This window comes from Sycon ciliatum, chromosome 6 (genome assembly GCF_964019385.1).
Source record: "Sycon ciliatum chromosome 6, ocSycCili1.1, whole genome shotgun sequence".
NCBI classification, from domain to species: domain Eukaryota; kingdom Metazoa; phylum Porifera; class Calcarea; order Leucosolenida; family Sycettidae; genus Sycon; species Sycon ciliatum.
In genome coordinates, this window is record NC_088648.1 from 5088964 (window position 1) to 5107990 (window position 19027).

Genomic DNA, 19027 nt, shown 5'->3' on the forward strand with positions numbered 1-19027 from the left:
CGGCAGACTCACGTGACAGCTCGAATACGGTTTTGGACTGTGCATGCCCAGCAGGATTTTGCAGCGACATGCCGCGCATTGTGCGTCAAAGTATCTTTCCCGCGATACGAAAAAGACTCGCTCGATGCGCATCGCAGAGAAGTGTACGCGATTCTACACAATTCTATTTTTGATTGTACAATACTCTACAGGAGGTCATACATCTGTGCGACATGTTTAAATGACCATTCACAACACCACTTTGAGCGAAGGGACACGCGACTTGCGACGCTTGCGACGATTTGGGACTGCGACACTCGATTCACCATCTTTTTTTGGTTGTTGCGACATACCTCTACACTATGCACCCCCGAGAAGAAACTGTACGAACCTTTGTGATAATGTGCCGCTCAAAGTGGAATACTCCATTCGATGTTGCGGGGCACATGTCACGAAAGTTGGCCAACTTCTGCAACAGTGGTCGATACGAGACAGGCATTTCAGTATGGCAAGTGTTGTATTGTGATAATTGTGAATGAGTTATTGGTCGTGAGGCAGAAAAATCCAGGACAGCAATCTGGATACATTGATCTATTCATTGTACTTAGTGAATAGAGCAATTTGGAGGGAAAAGAACCACATGCGAACACGGGAAAACTTGACAAAGAAACCATGAACCAGATAGGACAACAATGCGCTTGTGTGCATGATACGTGAGAGCAGTACAGAGATGGGTGGATGGTGAGAGAGAGAGAGAGAGAGAGAGAGAGAGGGAGAGAGACGGAGGTAGACGAGAGAGATAGATAGATAGATAGATAGATAGATAGAGAGAGAGAGATAGACGAGAGAGAGAGAGAGAGAGACAGAAAGAGAGAGAGACCGACAGACCGACAGACAGACAGACAGAGAGAGAGAGAGAGAGTGTGTGTTTGTGTTTACGTTTGTATGCCTGGGTGTGACAGATAAAGAGAGGAAATCAACAAGTAATGAACCATAGTACGTGCAACCATTCAACGAAAAAAGCCATCTAACAATGCTACAACGACATTTTGCCTGGAGTAAATTCTTCAGCGGTACAACAAGGTTCCGGCACGGATTTGATCAGGAATATCTGCTTGTAGTTAACAGGAGTTGGAATGAATTGGCTTCGTGTATTATACATGCAAAAAAAGACAGTGGACAAAGTACTCTGCAGAATGACACTGTCCATTCGAAATCACTGCCGTTGGCTACCACACTGGATGAGAAAAAGGTTGCTGAGGTATGCACATTGTGAGTTCCCTCAATGTGTTTGAGCATTGCAACTTCTGACCAAGCTTCACTTCTATGTTTGAGCAGCTAGTAGACGTAGAAGGCGGAACGTCATTGTTTCATATGGCACCGGCATGCCTGTTCATGACCGTTTATTCTAAACTGTTGGAGATGTCTGCGTTGTAAGTAGAAGATGGAGCAGTTCGGCAGTGCTCATGTTCAAGCCCAGCATATAGTCTGCTGCATCATGACCAACCCTGGACATGGAGGCTCTGTGTTGCCTATTGTTGAACACCGGCTTCATCAGCTGGTGTTTGCTGGCCTCTTCCCTGCACGGAGTATTCCGGCTTAGTACAGCCACCATGTGGCACTGAACGGCTTGATTGGCCCGTTTTTGGCACCGAGTATATAATCTCATCAGTAACACCATCATGTGGCATAGAACTGCTTGGTTGGCCTCTACTCGGCGCCATGTAGTCTGCATTATTATCACCACAATCATCGGGCATTGAACTGCTGTGTTGGTGGCCAATCAGTACTGCATATTCACCATCCATATTGCCACCATCATGTGGCATGGAATTGCTCAGTTGGCCTCCTCTTAACACTGAATATTCACTAGCAATACTAGTACTATCACCTTCATGAAGCACAGCACCTTGCTTTTGGCCTATAGTCGGAATCGAGTAACAGGTCTCTGCAGTGCCGCCATCAATGGGCATGGAACTGTCGTCTTGACCTACGATCAACATTGAGTGTTGAATGTTGTTGTTGTTGCTGCTGCTGCTGCTGACGCTGCCTATGCGATCATGTTGCGTAACAGTACTGTTTCTCCCTCTGTTCGGCAAAGAATATTGGCCGGGATTCCCGCTACCGCTGCCATCATTTCCTGTGGCAGCTTTAAGCGGGCATTTCGTCTGCCCTGAGTGCCCCCGTGTGCTGCAACAATTTGCATTCTTTTCTTCCAGTTGGTGACATGAAGCGATTGTTTCTTCGTACACTGAGTCACCGCTGTCAGTAACTTGATGTTGATCACAGCTGTGCGATATGGAAACAGCACCATTGCCCTTCTCACTGTGTTTTGATGTTGTGAATTCATAGAGATTTTCTTTAGACAGTGCATGGTGATTGCCATTCAGTGATGCGGGCATTGCATAGAGCTCATTGCTGCTAGGAGCTATCTCTTGTACAGTGTTCACTCCTTGACTAGCGCTGTTGCCCTCTTTGGCTTGATCATCACGTATATTGTCAGGCGTAGAGCACAATGCACTGCCAGCATGCCCACCTTGTAGGGCGACAGGCGCATCAGATTCGATTAGGTCAAGGAGCTCGTAGATTTCACTGCATTCATTGCCGTTTCTGGTGCATGTTGCAGCAGCCGCTGCAGCAGCAGCATCAGCGGTGGCGGTGGCGGCGGCAGCAGCAGCAGTGGGTAACTGCTCACACTGGTGTGCCTTAACAGCGTCTACTTCGTACCATTCGTTGTCGTTCGCCTCCTTACTGTTGCTGTAGTCGTAACACGTTTGTAAATCCGTACTGGCATCACGACAATTGCTGTAGTTGAGGGACATTTTGCGATTCGTACAAGCTTTAATTTCATTCTTATTCATATACTCGCTGAGTTTGCTTCCTTTGCATTTTAATGGTGTTGCAACCAGACTGCGTCTGCCAACATTCATACTTGATGCGTCTAGTTCATACTCATTGCTATTCGTACTAGCATTATCAAATGCATTGGGAATATCAAACGACATGGGCCCACTGGCAGTCGATTTCCTGTCAAATTTGTCCAGGGCTAGGAAGTCGGAGCAATAATGTTCCCACTGTTCCGAATCGTGCTGTGCTGCACCTGTTCCCTCGTCAGCGTCCAACATACTGCACGAACTCCTATGCGAGTTGCATATACCCTCGTATATCAGATCATCGGTGTGGGCATAGAGCGTCTCCTCGTGGACAGTAGCGTTCACATCATCACCACCCAGGTCACTGTATAAATCATGTCCTGTCACGCCCAATGCTGTTGTCACAATTGACTGGTTTGTTTGTTGGGTTTTCAGCAACTTGCCAGTGTCACTGCCGTTGGGTTGCGACAGTTGGATGCTGGGCACCGTTCTTAAACTACCATGCTTTTGCTCGTTTACATTGGGCAGTTTCCTGATCTGGATGTTAGAATCAATCTGCTTCACAGGGTGAAACAGTGGCATTCCTTTCAGCAGGGTAGTTCCTGCCGGGCCTTTGCCTCTTCTGCCAGAGTACACAAGTATGATGACAATAAGGAGCACGGCACAAGCGAAGAAGCTTCCACCAATAATGAGAAATAAAGTTGCTGACGACTGTGCCTGACCTGTACCGGCGTTATCTAAGGGTACCATGGAACAAAAATTGCATGTACACAGACAAACCCACATGTTTTGCATGCACACACACACACACACACACACACATGAACAAACGCACACCCACACACACACACACACACACACATAAAATTATATATACACACATATATACACACAAAGGTCAAAAAGAATGGTTCAACCCATTATATTATACATACGTTGTAACGCTGCGTTTCATGCACGTAGCTAAATGCATTTAGCTGCGTGCATGAAACGCACTATAATGGGTTGAACCATTCTTTTTGACCTTTGTGGTTACGCTCCGCCCTTGTGGTGTTGAGCACTGTTGAAACCTGGGTATACCCACTTATGTGCACATATAATTATACACATAATACATACATACACACACACACACGCACGCACACTCGCACATACACACACACACACACACACACACACACACACACACACACACACACACACACACACACACACACACACACACACACCATTGGACCATTGGACGCCCATCGCCGGAGGCGATGATAGCGATGCTACAGCAGAAGCCATAGCAACTTGTGCTGGGATTGCACCATTCAACAGCTTGCAAGGCTGAAGAATTGGCCGCCACTATTCAGCCTGGTCTACACCACACAGCTATGAAGTGGTTTTTTCTGGCCAGTGAATCCCTACTTTTTGGTCTTTTTATTTTTATTTTTTTCCTGCACACACATCACACCACATACTCCGGCATGCACTGGCTGTTGGTAACCACCCAGGAGAATGAAAGAAAAGTCAGGAAGAGTCTGAGAAAGAGAAGAAAGACGTGTGTGACCATAATCGTCGGGAATCGAACCCGCAACCTATCGATTGGAAATCGCTGCACATGGTGGTAGGTGGTGTGGTGCACACACACACACACACACACACACACACACACACACACACACACACACACACACACACATACCCATGCATGCCCGCAAACACCCACACACAAACATAAATTCCTGAGAAGACACCCATGCACAGGCACACAGAGCGAAACTAGATAACTGTGTGAGATAAGGCAGAACACTGCACTTTACACTGCATAGGCACTGCATAGGCACTTTACACTGCATAGGCACTGCATAGGCACTTTACACTGCATAGGCACTGCATAGGCACTGCATAGGCACTTTACACTGCATAGGCACTGCATAGGCACTGCATAGGCACCTTACAGATGTAGGTCCACTGTTGTTAGGCTAATGCCTGTTTTTTGATTATCACTTTAAATGAAGTATACAGCAGCCACAACAGAGATATGGAGCTATCTTTAGGTCGGAAACCCAAATCCGCCTCGTAGGGCATATTAAAAACAACTTTTTTGTTTTTGAATATAATAATAATAAACACAGCTCGCATCTTCCCTGAACCTGTTAGACAGGAGCAGAGTCGACGCATCTGTCAACAGTGTCAAGCCAAGTTAGTCTATCTCCTGCAGCTTGGAGAGCGCTCTCCACGGAGAGATCCGCTGCCTTCAGGTCGTGCCGAATCGTATCTATCCACCGCAATGGCGGACGGCCACGGGTTTTTTTTATGTCGTTTGTGTTGATTGATAGCTCCAGTGCTTGGAACGAGGCGGATTCCGGACCCTCTCGCACCACATGGCCAAACCACAGCAGCCTGCGTCGCCGACATGTGGCACTAACTGGAGATTGTTTTGTTTCTGTGTATAAGTTGTTATTGGTGATGCGTTGCGGGTAGACAATCTGCAGCAGTACGCGTAGCTTCCTCCGTTGCCATTTGTCCAGTTTGTCGTTCAGCAATTTGGACAGAGTCCACAATCCGCAATTGTATAGAAGGATCGGCATTATGAGGCAGTTAAACATACACAGTCGGGATTGAAAGGAATGCCGTCTCCAAGAAATCGAACCAAACGCCCTGTTTGCTTTTGAGTTTCTCATGTCCACGTCTTCTGCAGAGCCCAATAGAGAACCCAGGAGTTTGATTGATCTCCATTCGTTGCTGTTTCTTGTAACATCAACATATTCAGTTTTCTGTGTATTGAGGTTGAGGTTGTCTTCGTTAAATATAGGTTCACACTCAGCAACAAGAGCCTTCGCCTCATCGTCATTTCGGTTATGCAGAGTAGTATCGTCAGCGTACTGCGTTGTTGGAGCAGGCATTGGTGAGCGAATTGTGCATCTTTCCCTTATCTTGCGCATTGTGCCTTCTGCATATGTTATGAACATAATAGGGGACATCGGGTCTCCCTGGACCACTCCGATGTTAGTTGGGAAAGGGGGACTCAGGGAGCCACTCAGCTTGATCCTGGCTGTCGTGTTTTTGAATATACCAATCCTGAAAATATTCTCTGGGAAAAGATAAAGAGCACACGTGCAAGTCAAGTGCATTCTTTTGTACGGTGTTTGTATGTGTCAACCCATGGCAGAGGAGAAAGGTACTTTTGCTCACAGCCAGTGGACTCACTGACAGCATGGGGAAGCAGGCGGAGGACCAAGTTCGAGCCCACAAAGTCGCAGGCATTGACCGTCAGCCATCACTGCTCACCAAACCCTCCAATGATAATACGCTTCCAGGAGCAGTCATGCCTGAAGCGGAGGAACTCAAGCTTTTTGGCATTACTTTCGACATGCAGCTAACAGGCAGCTGGCATTCCACAGCCGCATTTGATAGCTTGCAGTGTGTGAGGCCCAGTGGCTGTGTTAGACCCAAAACACCCGGCAACTGTGTATTGTGGCTTTCACGGTCCGCCCAGTGTTACAGTACGGCATGCTGGTGTGGATGAGTATGGCCCCTACCGCCTTGGTCCGCCTCACTGACATCTAGCACTGTGCCCCATAAATAATTGGAGACGGATCATACCTCCCAGGCCTTCACATTCGATGCACCATAGCAGGGCTGTGTTTCCTGTACAAGCTACACTTTGCGGAGGGTCCGGAAATGCTGAGAGTCATTCTGCCACCATCAGCAGCCGCAGCACAGTGTTGCATGTCTACTCTTGCGACCACCAGACCTGCAGCACACCACCCGTCACAAGGAGCCAGTATCCTTATTCCTCAGTCACGGAACAACACACTTCGCTCATTTCCCCATTTCCTCCCCGCTATGTGGAATCATCTCCCACCTACCCTTCTGCAGCCCCCCCCCTTCTCGCAGAGTTATGATCACATTCAAGAAAAAGGTCAAGAATGGGCCACAGGCAGTTTATGATCTCTCTCTCTCTCTCTCTCTCTCTCTCTCTCTCTCTCTCTCTCTCTCTCTCTCTCTCTCTCTCTCTCTCTCTCTCCCTCTCTCTCTCTCTCTCTCTCTCTCTCTCTCTCTCTCTCTCTCTCTCTCTCTCTCTCTCTCTCTCTCTCTCTCTCTCTCTCTCTCTCTCTCTCTCTCTCTCTCTCTCTCTCTCTCTCTCTCTCTCTCTCTCTCTCTCTCTCTCTCTCTCTCTCTCTCTCTCTCTCTCTCTCTCTCTCTCTCTCTCTCCCTCTCTCCCTCTCTCTCCCTCTCTCTCTCTCTCTCTCTCTCTCTCTCTCTCTCTCTCTCTCTCTCTCTCTCTCTCTCTCTCTCTCTCTCTCTCTCTCTCTCTCTCTCTCTCTCTCTCTCTCTCTCTCTTTCTCTCTCCCACCTCCATCGTATATGCCACCGCCCTCGGTGTGCAGCATCTAAATGCTTCTGTGGTATTCAGTATTTAAAAGAAAAAGAAGAAGAAAACAAAACGCTCACACCTGGTCTCTTTTGTGTCATCTCTCACGAATATAACTTGCAGGAAAACCGTGTACTTCCACCCACATTCACACCCACATTCACACCCACATTCACACCCGAACAATTTTACACATCCTGTACTACAGGCTGTTAAGGCAGTGTCATGAATTTGTCGTAAAGTGTGCTCTCAGATGACGTACTCCTCAGATGACGTACTTCTCAGATGACGTACTCCTCAGATGACGTACTCCTCAGATGACGTACTCCTCAGATGACGTACTCCTCAGATCACGTACTCCTTTTTGGAATAGAAACTTTTCAGGATTTGCATGGTGTCCACTTTCACAGGCTGAGCCTCTCACTTCTCAACTAAAATAAAAAACAGTCTCTCCACTTTGAATAGCTTGGCCTTGCTACACATTGGCGTGCCTGACCCCCTGGCCAATCATCAGGGCTACTAATATGCGATCCGAGCTTGGGTCAAAGTGCCGCCATGAGAATAAATATTACTTGTCAATTCTGTCACCTGGTTCTAGCAGAATATCGCTTACTTAACCCTCTTGGCAATCATTTTCCAAAATATTTGAGGACCCCAGTTGCCAGTTGCCAAACCTGGAATTTTAGAACTTACTATTGGCCCTGTTTTTAGCATTTATATGCAGAGTACCATAGGCAAGGCCCAGTAGCGCTGAATGGGTTAACCGCAAACATCCGTTTTCCACAAATATATCTGTGTGGGCGTGGTAACCGGATAACCGAACAGCGGATATGTTGCATGCACTATACGTACTGTAAATCGGTAACCAGCTATGTTCTTCCGGATGGCGAGGGATCCGGATAAAAGAGGACCGGATAAGCGAGGTCTGACTGTATAACTATTATTTTAAAGCGAGGTCTGACTGTACACAGAAACGAGAGAGCTTGAAAGCTCAGGGCCCTACGCTATGCTTTGTTTCCTAGCTCATCGTGCATGTTGTTAGAACTGATGGAAATGTTTTTTTCCTTTGATTAGCTACATCATTGTATTGCAAAAACGTTTCAATGAGTTACTGAAGTAACGTCTTCTGCATAGCTATGGGACCGGCGCTGACTCTGCCGATCACGCGGGCGTTCTGGAGTCGACGGGATGTCTGTCCTGACGTTTCCTGGGATCGGCGCTGACTCTGCCGATCACGGGCGTTCTGGAGTCGACGGGATCTCTCTTCCGACATTTCCTGTGACCGGCGCTGACTCGCCCGTTCACACTTATTTTGGAGACGACAGGATCTGTCTTCCAAAGTATGTTGTTGCTGACGCATCCTATCACCTATTCGGCAACTAACGTCCATACTAATTGCATTTCCTCCTCGTCTCCCTAGTTCTTTCCAGAAAATCTCCATATACATCAGGGAGTCGTATACAGCTGTACATACTTAATACAGCTGTACATAATACGACGAATATTCTGGCCAGCTAGCGCTAGAGCTGTGTTCGATGGTACGGAACGGTACGGGACAGATACGGGAGCCAGCAAATATTGTGGCCAGCTGTTTGTGGCCAGCTGTGTTTGATGGTACGGTACGGGAAAGGTACGGGATAGCTCCAGGCGTGACACAAACAAACAAACAAGCAAACAAACACCAAATTAAAGCTGTGTGGACCCTGGCTAGCGCCAGACGTTACTGAAGTAACGTCTTCTGCATAGCTACGGGAATAAAACACTTTCTCTCTGCACCTAACTCTAGACCAAATAACATCTCTTATCAAGCTTTGTGACCTGATTCCACGAGAATATCATCTAACAATACACACTCTACACCGTGCTGCATGTCATATGGTAATTAGAGAGGTTTTGCATTCCGAATTTCGGAATTATTTTCGGAATGTGGCGGCAGAAGTCGAAAAAGTAGTCGAACTTTCGAAAGTGTGGTGGCGAAAGTGTATGGTTTTCCGAAAATGGATTTTCGGCTCTTTCATGTTTGGGAGTGCATATTTGAATACAAAAAAGTGTATTTTTCATGTTTGTATTTCTGTTTTCTGCTGCTCTTGATTATTTGAAATGTTTTCCACCTACCGGGGTATGTAGTTTTGATTTTTGCTGGTTTTTGCTGCTCTCGCTGATCTCGCCATGTTGACTAATCTTTTCACACTCCATCACACTCTATCTTCCTTTGCCATGGAGCCTACTGACAGTACAAGACAGTAGTTCGCCAACCTCGTCTTCAGCTGTTGGATCACTTGGTCCACCATCAGTCCGTCCTCGTCTTCGAAACGCACCCAGTTTGACCTGCACATGGATTTGATCCTGCTCAACCCCTTCGATGCTCTCCATTTTGTTTTGCATGGCAACCCTTGCTTAGAAACGAAGTGGAATCAAATTTTCCAAGAGTCCATGAAAACCTTTTCATGTACTCTTGTATTTTCGGAATGCAAAACACTGAAAATGCCGTTTTTCGGCACGCGCTTTTTTCGGAAAAGCACAGTCGAAAATCGTTCCGAAATTCGGAATGCAAAACCTCTCTATTGTTATACTGGGCTTGCCACATTCATGGTACCGTATTTTACCGGTTGTAAGTCGACCCCGGTTATAGGTCGACCCCCGTACCCGGAGGTCTCAGTTCTGCGTTTTAAAGTTTTCACCCAAAAAAGCACTACTAACCACTCCCTTCTACTAACACATCAACAAATCATGTAAACATTCCTTATTGGAGGGTGTAATGTCCCAATTCTTGAAGAAGGCTAATAAACTCGCAAAAAGGTGCACACATAGTGCACTCGTGCATGCAGTGCAGGTCGTTTTTTGTAAGATACTGATAGTTCCCGGTTATAAGTCAAATCCCGGTTGTAAGTCGACCCCCCCCCTTTCTCCTATTTTAAGTCGTAAAAGGTCGACTTACAACCGGAAAAATACGGTACATGTATATAGCAGTACTCTCAGGGCATGGCCAGTATCAATTTCGTTTGATGATGGATTCAGTACGTGAAACCGCAACGGCTCGTTCCTCTGTGTAATCATATTATTACCGTGAAAGCCCGTGTATAGGACCCGGGAGTATAGAATAGCAGTCTCGTTTCCCTGGGCGTTTGCAAGGGCACAGGCGTTATTTTTGAACCGGGCGTATACTTGAAATAGGGATAGCAGTAAGTACTGGGTATCAGTACCTGTATATGTACTGGTGTTGCCGGCATACCTGGGCGTATACATTGGCATGGGCGCTATTTTGGAACAAAAGTGTTGACTTCCCCTGACTGGGCGTGTACATGGAGGATGAGCGTATACAGGGGCTTTTCCGGTACCTTAAAATACCGGCAGAGCGCCCCGTCTCTCCTATCCGCCCCTCCCTGACTTCTTGTCAGGGAAGTGATTGATTGTATCCTCATATGACTCTGTGATGCCGTAATGTACTGCAGAAGCGAGCTCAACCCCGTTGGAAATGTATGCAACAGTGCCCACCCTCTTGATCAGGGATCGCACAAACCTGGTCTGAACGACTCCTGGCTCTTGACCTTTGGTCGGTGTACGAGATGCACGAACAGCTTTCGTAGGGTGAGTACTTTTCATGTAGTACTGAATGCGGCAAGTAGGACTCGCCCATGCACCCCTCCTCACCTGAACCTACTCGAAGCGTCGAGGAGGTAGGGGCGCTCTGGCAGGATTCTACAGTATGAATAACAAAGTTGAAGTGGGTAGGCACTTATGCAGCTACACATGGGTAGGCACTTATGCAGCTACACATGGGTAGGCACTTATGCAGCTACACATGGGTAGGCACTTATGCAGCTACACATGGGTAGGCACTTATGCAGCTACACATGGGTAGGCACTTATGCAGCTACACATGGGTAGGCACTTATGCAGCTACACATGGGTAGGCACTTATGCAGCTACACATGGGTAGGCACTTATGCAGCTACACATGGGTAGGCACTTATGCAGCTGCACATGGGTAGGCACTTATGCAGCTACACATGGGTAGGCACTTATGCAGCTACACATGGGTAGGCACTTATGCAGCTACACATGGGTAGGCACTTATGCAGCTACACATGCAACAGTGAGGAAAAGGAGGGGGGGGGGGAGGGGATCTCAATAGACAAAATGCAATGATAGAGTGCTAGAAGGACAGCTGAAAACGATTTCTACAACTCGCCTTTTTTCGCTCTACGCGAGCCCCAGGCAAATTTGTTTCACGTTAATTTAAATATAAATAACGGAATTGCCAGAAAAGGGAAACAAGTCAAATCCGCCAGAACGCCAACCTGCAAAACTGCTTGTCATGAGCAATGCTATAAACCACCTTAACTGTTTGACTAGACCGAACCTAGAGGCTGCTGGCGAACGTTTCACTCCACGGCCGGTTCACAACACGTGCCACACATGCAAAGTCACTCCCACATTCACTTACGAATTGATGTTGAAGTGGTATGGAAGCCAGTAACTGGTTGCTCCTTCACTGCCTGCTGTTGCTGCTGCTGCCGCTGCTGCTGTGTCTGCTGCTGTTGTTGCTGCGTCTGCTGCTGCTGTTGCTGCGTCTGCTGCTGCTGTTGCTGCGTCTGCTGCTGCTGTTGCTGCGTCTGCTGCTGCTGTTGCTGCGTCTGCTGCTGCTGTTGCTGTGTCTGCTGCTGTTGCTGTGTCTGCTGCTGCTGTTGCTGCGTCTGCTGCTGCTGTTGCTGCGTTTGCTGATGCTGTTGCTGTGTCTGCTGCTGCTGTTGCTGTGTCTGCTGCTGCTGTTGCTGTGTCTGCTGCTGTTGCCGTGTCTGCTGTTGCAGTGTCCGTTGCTGTGTCTGCTGTTGCGGTGTCTGCTGTTGCGGTGTCTGTTGCTGTGTCTGCTGTTGCGGTGTCTGTTCCTGTGTCTGCTGTTGCGGTGTCTGTTGCTGTGTCTGCTGTTGCTGTTGCTGTTGCTGGTGACTAGTACTAAGAATATGAACAGTTGAGGCTGAGTCTATTGCAGTTGGGGATGGCGTGGATGTTGACCCCGCTATTGTCCCTGACGTAACAGCAATGACGGTCCTTGACGCTGGAACCAGAGTGCTGTATAATGTTGGATCAGAGACAGTTTCTGCTTTGGTGGTGTGAGGGGGAATGATTAGTGAATTTGCAGTGGTCGGATTGTTGGTTTGAGCTGTGGTTTGAACGATTGTTGGAGTGGTGGCTTGTGTGGTGGTTTGAGTGGTGGGTGGAGGTTGAATTGCAACTCCTAAAGCATAAACAAAATATGAACAGCGTAGCAGAAACCCTCTTAAGAGCTGTGTATATCACTGTTGAGGCATCCGATGGTAAATAAAATAAATACCACTACTAGAATGCACAACCAGAGGAGATGAATGATAAGATGCTGTTTACACTGTAACTGTTCTAGCTTCATGCCCTGAGAGATATGCAGACACTTCTTGCAGCAGGTCGACTCATTTTAACCATACATGGTTCAATATGGACCTTAGATATTTTGCTCATTCCTCACATAAATCATGATTTAAATTTATCTACCGTATAAGTACAAATTTTCGTTTGGAATAAACTTTCGCTATATTCGTTTAATAGGGGGCACGAAATAACTAAAGTTTGTACCAAACTGAAGTTTTTTTCTGAATGTTCGGGGTGACAGACCTCGACCAAAAACGAAATTTAGTACGTAACAAGCCTGCTGGAGGAGTGACCCAACGAAGGATTTCGTGAACGAAAACTTTGTACTTATGCAGTATTTTGGTATCACATCAATTTGCAAATTGATTTGTGTCTCGTGACAATCATTGAAGATTATTATGGTACTGAAGTTCCAAATGAATGTCATCCATATGGTTGTCCATGCACACAGCTTCACAGGCAGTTACCATGATTTGAAAGGCCAGGGGTGTGCGCATTCAGGTCGTCCTATCGCTATTTGGCTTGGATAATTAATCTGCAGTTGATTTGTGTACATGTTGCAAAATAGCGCTAGGATGACCTGAATGGACAACCGTACGGATGACGTTCATTTTGAACTTCAGCTACACAATAATATTCAATGATTTTTATGAGACACAAATCAATTGGCGAATTGATGTGATAAAATGCAACCTTAGAGTGGATAAATTTGAATTATGATTTATGGGAGGAATGTCTAGTAGTATAGAAAAGTATTAGTTCCTTGATGTTGGCAAAGATGTTCGTAGAGAACAGGTGCTCTCAGCGCTCTCAGGTGCTCTAAGCGCTGGCGACCAGCCCGGCCGTGCATATGTAAGCACTCTCGGCGGGCTGGCCCGCTTGCTCCAGCCCGGGCTGGAGTTGCACATATAATAGGCCCCCAAGACCACAGACGATCAAATACGACGGAGACAAGACGGCAACCGGACGAATACAACGGACACAAGACGAGAAAATGTGTATACAATGGGGACAAAAAGAGAAAGTGTGCATACGGAGGAGACAAAAGACGGTGCAGCCGCATGTACAAAGCATTCAAAGACAGCGCCACTGCGTGTACCATGGGTCAGCTGCATTCACGGCAAATAGACACAAACGCAGCAGCGTGTACGACAAATTGCTACAGGTGCACCCGCATGTAGAACGAAACTCTACTAACGCTGCCGGATGTACAACAGATAGATAGTTAGATAGAAAAATAGATAGGTAGATATGTTGCGAAATTGTATTACGACTATGATTTACGCATGTTGTATTTGGTTCTTGTCTTGTAGAGTCCAGTGTCTGATGTCATAATTATATTATATGGTCTAAGTGTACGTGCGAGTATGGTGTGATGCGTGACGTTTATGGTATGTGGTGCATGCAAGAGTACGCTTTGTGAGAATGTGATGATCTGCTTCCGTCTGTGTGAGAGTGACTGTCAAGTGAATGCTGTACATGCGCAGTGCTAGTTTGGTCTTGGAATGAAAGTCATGTGTGATTCGTCCGTGGTCTGGTTGTCTTGGTCTTGGTCATGTGTTCTGTACGTACTTGTCCCTGATTGGTCGTACCGATTTGTCCTCGCAATATTACTGCTTGTTCTTGGTTGTTTCTTCGTGTCTTTTTCCGTTGTCTTTTCCCGTGTCCATTTTCGTCTTTCTCCTCCTGTGCCCTCGCCGTTTATTATTGACAATTGAATGCTAGTATTGAAGCTAACTGAACGGTGTGTTGCTGTGTGGCGGGGGCCAGGGGGAGAACAATTTACTATTTCAGATAGATACTCAAATCTGTGGACAGCAACTGTTTCGCTCTGCTAGAGCTCCTCAGCACAGCTCAGACGACCGAAGCGCAGATCTTCGCAATGAAATACGACATACAATAGATAGATAAATAGATAGATAGATAGATAGATGGGTAGATAGATGGAGATAGATATATAGTTTGCTGTTTGCGTTATGCAGAGCTCCCTGATTCGTCAGTTGGAGCACTCTGGCAAGGTGCGTTCGAGCCTGGTTTTAATCTGGCTTTGCAAATTTTATTTTTCATTGCTATCAGGTCCGTCCTGATTTCCTCTGTGCTGCGCTGATGAGTTCACAAAGGACGAAGCAGTTATGTCCGCAGATTGAGTAGAAAGAAAGATAGATACTAGATATCGTATCAGAAGAAGACTGCTGAACAAAAGAAGCGAAGTTATCGCAAAATGACGCCACGCAAGCAAGTATCGCCTAACCAAGTTCACCGGGGTCACCTAACAGTAACAAGCGAGGAAAGCACACTGCGCTCTGGCCAGCGGACGTGACAACCCACCTGACTTGCAACGGATTTCTCCATCAAAATTGCGCGAATATGATTGTTACTTTTCATAACACTTTGTACAAGGCCCACACTCGCAAGCTCTCCACTTGACATTCTCTAGAATGCCGTAATAAGAACTGTGCAACACCTCTGCACGCGCATGGACTCCAACGTTCTGGTCTGGCTATTCTCCCAAACAGTCCAAAATTGCCGAGATCAAGTTCTGGCGATTTTTCTAAGTCACCAGAGCCGCATCTCTCTGGAGGCTCTTGAACGATCCCGGGTACTAGATACATGACATTGACGTCTGTTGGCTGAGTCACCACGTACATGTGGAAAAAGAACGTGAGAGAGAGAACTCCATGGTTTTGATTCGACACGCGGAAGCACGACGCTTCTCCTTCACAGAATGGAAGCACGCGCAGTTGTGCTGGTACAGGGTAGACTGGCCTGCCTCGACAACCGTCTACCTCTTGTACGCGAGAATCGCCATGTGCCACTCACCAGCTCGTGGTTTGGATTCCAGCATCTGGGTACATTGAGTTACATGTAGGTCGAACTTCTCAGCCATGTGGTAGCACCACAAAAAGGAACGCGCCAAGTTTTGCTCGACAGAGGTAGTATAGTCTTGTAGCTGTATTGAATTGGCACGACTTTTTCCCTGCAGAAAGTCGACAAATTTCCAGTCCGCATTCTGCGATTTTGTTCAGTTTGGATCACGTGCCCGCTTCATGCGCTATCATGGCATGTGCTGAATAGTTTGAACTGTGTACCGGCACTAAGGCCATTCACAAGGAAGAGCAGCTACAAGTACCATATTTTGCTGCATATGCTTTGGAGTTTTTCGCTCGTGGAGCTGAAGCCGAGATGATACCTCCACCAGCTAGTCAGTCGACATTTTGCTAAAACCTGACGGAGTGCAGAGGCCAGCTAGCTCTCGGCGGCAAGGGAAGAAAATTCGCTTTGCGATAGACTGTCATTACAGAAAGAAGCTACATTTGTGTAGCAACGGCGTAAACCAGCAGCCATTTCAACCTATCTATAGTTACTTCTGCTTCAAGACATTCCAATCTCTACTAGTCCTGGTTGCTTCTGATCACAGCAAGTCAGTGTTTTGACCATCAAAGACTTCTGCAAAAGATTTTAGCAGCACATGAAAATACTACTTCAGTAGTACGCTTTGGGAATGCATTGCTTTGAATCTCAGCGCTTAACACCTTTCCTTGTGAAGTGAGCCCTACATGTTTGCTAACTTAGCGAGATTCAGACTCGAACAAAAGAATGTTAGCAGCTCCAAAGAGAAAATCCAAAGTATCCACCTTGTGCTTGTGCTTGTACCCGCATTTACACCCAAACAGGCAACCACATCATTCGACTTTATGTAACTGCACGTTGGAGTGGGATAGAAAAGAGAGAGAGAGAGAGAGAGAGAGAGAGAGAGAGAGAGAGAGAGAGAGAGAGAGAGAGAGAGAGAGAGAGAGAGAGAGAGAGAGACAGAGACAGAGAGACAGAGAGGGAGACAGAGAGACAGAGAGTCAGAGAGACTGGAGAGAGAAAAAGGGAAAGAGAAAGATAGCTAATTTCTTTGGTCAGGATGACGAATCCAGTGTGAGTGTACCTCTGACGGATGATTTCAATTATCAGGAAACACAGTCTTCCAACAAACTTGCTTTTCTCTACTATTGTTCCACTTTGAGCAATAGTATAAATGTGATCACAAAACTTACTCTGGCACTCTGGATTGTGACTCCATTTTCCACCGCGAGAACAGACGACCGAAGATACATCCGATAAGTTGTAGCCAGTGTTACAGGACAGGATTGCTATGGCGCCAATCGACTGATTATGTGTGAGAACCATGCCATTGTCAGGAGATTGTACTGGATCACAATAGTCAGATATAACTGCAAGAACCAAGGGCACAAGAATTAATAAGAGAGAAAGATATAATTATGTTGGACTCAGGTGGCATTCGTTGTCCAATAAACAGTGGAAAGTACAGTAGGAAATCAAACTCATGATCTAATTACTACGTCCGACAAGCAATAGTGGACAAGAAACAATAAGAAAGATATAATAATTATAGGGAAAAAAGAGAAGAAAGCACATGAGAACGAGGTATGCAGCAACTATCCACGACTGTAACAAGATGATAAAGAGTCAGAACGTGCGATAATAGGGCACAACAATGACAGGCTACTGAGACATTCAGAAACCGGAATGATCTTCTTGTTACAGTCGTGCTGCATAACTCGTTCTGCTGTGTTTTTCTTCTTCTCTTTTTTACATTTATTAATGGCCCAGTATCCGAGTTATAATATACTGTATAGCAGGAAATGTTCGCACGGAATTATTTTCGGACAAAGCCGAATTTCGACATTTCGTACGGATTTTATTTTCGTACAGTGGTGCATGTTAAATGCACTTGTTTGCTTGCGGTACGCATGTATAGTGTACTTAACTTCACAGGAACAAATTTTAGGACGGAATTAATTTTAGTACAAAAGAGGGCGTGTACGAAATCGTACGAAAATAAATTCCGTCCGAAAATTTTCTGCTATACAGTAGGGAATAATTGTTTTGGAAGCGTTATATATTCGTACGTTGTCCCCTGAACTATGTGTTCAGCAGGAAAATGTTTTGTCACTTCAGTTGTTTTGCGCTAATCCTCGTGAAAGTGTCAGGAACGCTGCTCCTCATTGATGTTTTCATTATGATTTTGTCATTTTTTGACCATTACCCTGTTTTTGATCTGTTCAGCTGAAATCTATTTTTTCCACTCCAATAGCGTGAGGTTCTTGATCTATGCTTTTGCTGTATGTAGCTCTATAAGTTGCTGTATATTGATATTCTCCATTATTCCCTGTACTTACCCATGATGAGAAGGGAACGAAAACGTTCACACAGATTGGCTTTACCTGACTGTGTGGATTTGGTCGATGTTGACGCCTTTTCTTTCAAAATTGGATACGCCTCCCATATTTTCCTCAGATACAATATAATTTTGCTGATTGTGTTCAGCAGAGCTCACTGACTTGTCAATTTGAGCACTCTGGAAAGATACTTTCGGGCCTGGTTTAAATATAGCTTTGGAAAATATATTTATTCTCATTGCTAGCAGTTGAGCACTCTCGTGTGGAGTTGAGATCACTCACATGCTTTATCCGATTATGACGGAATATGCTGGATAATTTGAACTGTGCATCGGCACTCAACTACTGTAAAAGTCATTATTCTAACGAGGCGCATATATAACGATTTCCCCAAATTGACTGGTTTACGTGTATCAAAGGTAACGATTCTCACTTATTCTCAACGCTCAATAAGTATATGTATCGATTTCTGTATAACGATTTATATTTTAGCGACAAATTTCTCCTCGTTAACTCGTTGGAGTTAGCACTTCGTTATATATATGTAGTCAGGGAGCCGACCTTCAAAAAAGTGGCGCTCCAGGTCGGGCGAGATGGAGTACAAGATCTCTTCAGCAATGGGTTATGGGTCTATCAGAGAAGGGCTTTCGAGTTCTTGGCCATCCCAAAGCTGTGCACGGACATCGCGAGGACGCATTTTGTTCGACGATCAAATTCACAATTGTCAAGCATTTAGGCGCAAATGTTTTTCGTTCTCAGCCGACTTCTCGGTTTGAGAAGTAGGTGCGCACGCTCAAAATTCCAAATCAGTGACTATGCGCCTGTCCAGAAGATGACGACGCTGCAAGCTTACTTTCTCAAAGCGTGACATACATTTTCATTACGATTTTGGCTTTGAAAGTGAGAATAGCATTGCCATCGTCAGGTCCACTAGTCACGAAGCATGGCGCTTCTGGACAAAAGCGCAACATAGAGTGTGTACCAGCAATAGTGCACAATAATACTCGCGCCTACTCCGGCAATTCTGCAACGCGTGCAAGCAAAGTTTCAAAAGTATATTTCCAGGTCTGACTGAGGTCGAGTCGAGCGAAGATTCCGGCAGAGTAGGCGAGATGTTGCTTGCTGACAAGTCGGCCTCCGCGTCCCTGAGTCCTGACTGCCAGTGCCACAGCCGTATGCACCAGTGACCAGTCACCGGACGTGCAAGATCATCA

The 19027-nt window shown here is 46.1% G+C and overlaps 1 protein-coding gene across 1 annotated transcript in view; it reads right to left on the reverse strand.

The window, feature by feature from the left end:
• Positions 1 to 471: 471 nt before the first annotated feature.
• The window catches only part of LOC135819231 (sushi, von Willebrand factor type A, EGF and pentraxin domain-containing protein 1-like), a 157894-nt gene continuing 139338 nt past the window's right edge, over positions 472 to 19027 (reverse strand). Inside the window, exons 24-26 of the mRNA XM_065332398.1 lie at positions 16668 to 16844; positions 11666 to 12457; positions 472 to 3589 (exon numbers count right to left, since the gene is read on the reverse strand). Of these exons, the coding sequence (XP_065188470.1) occupies positions 1512 to 3589; positions 11666 to 12457; positions 16668 to 16844 (3047 nt within the window). The 3' untranslated portion in view covers positions 472 to 1511. The remainder of the gene's footprint in view (positions 3590 to 11665; positions 12458 to 16667; positions 16845 to 19027) is intronic.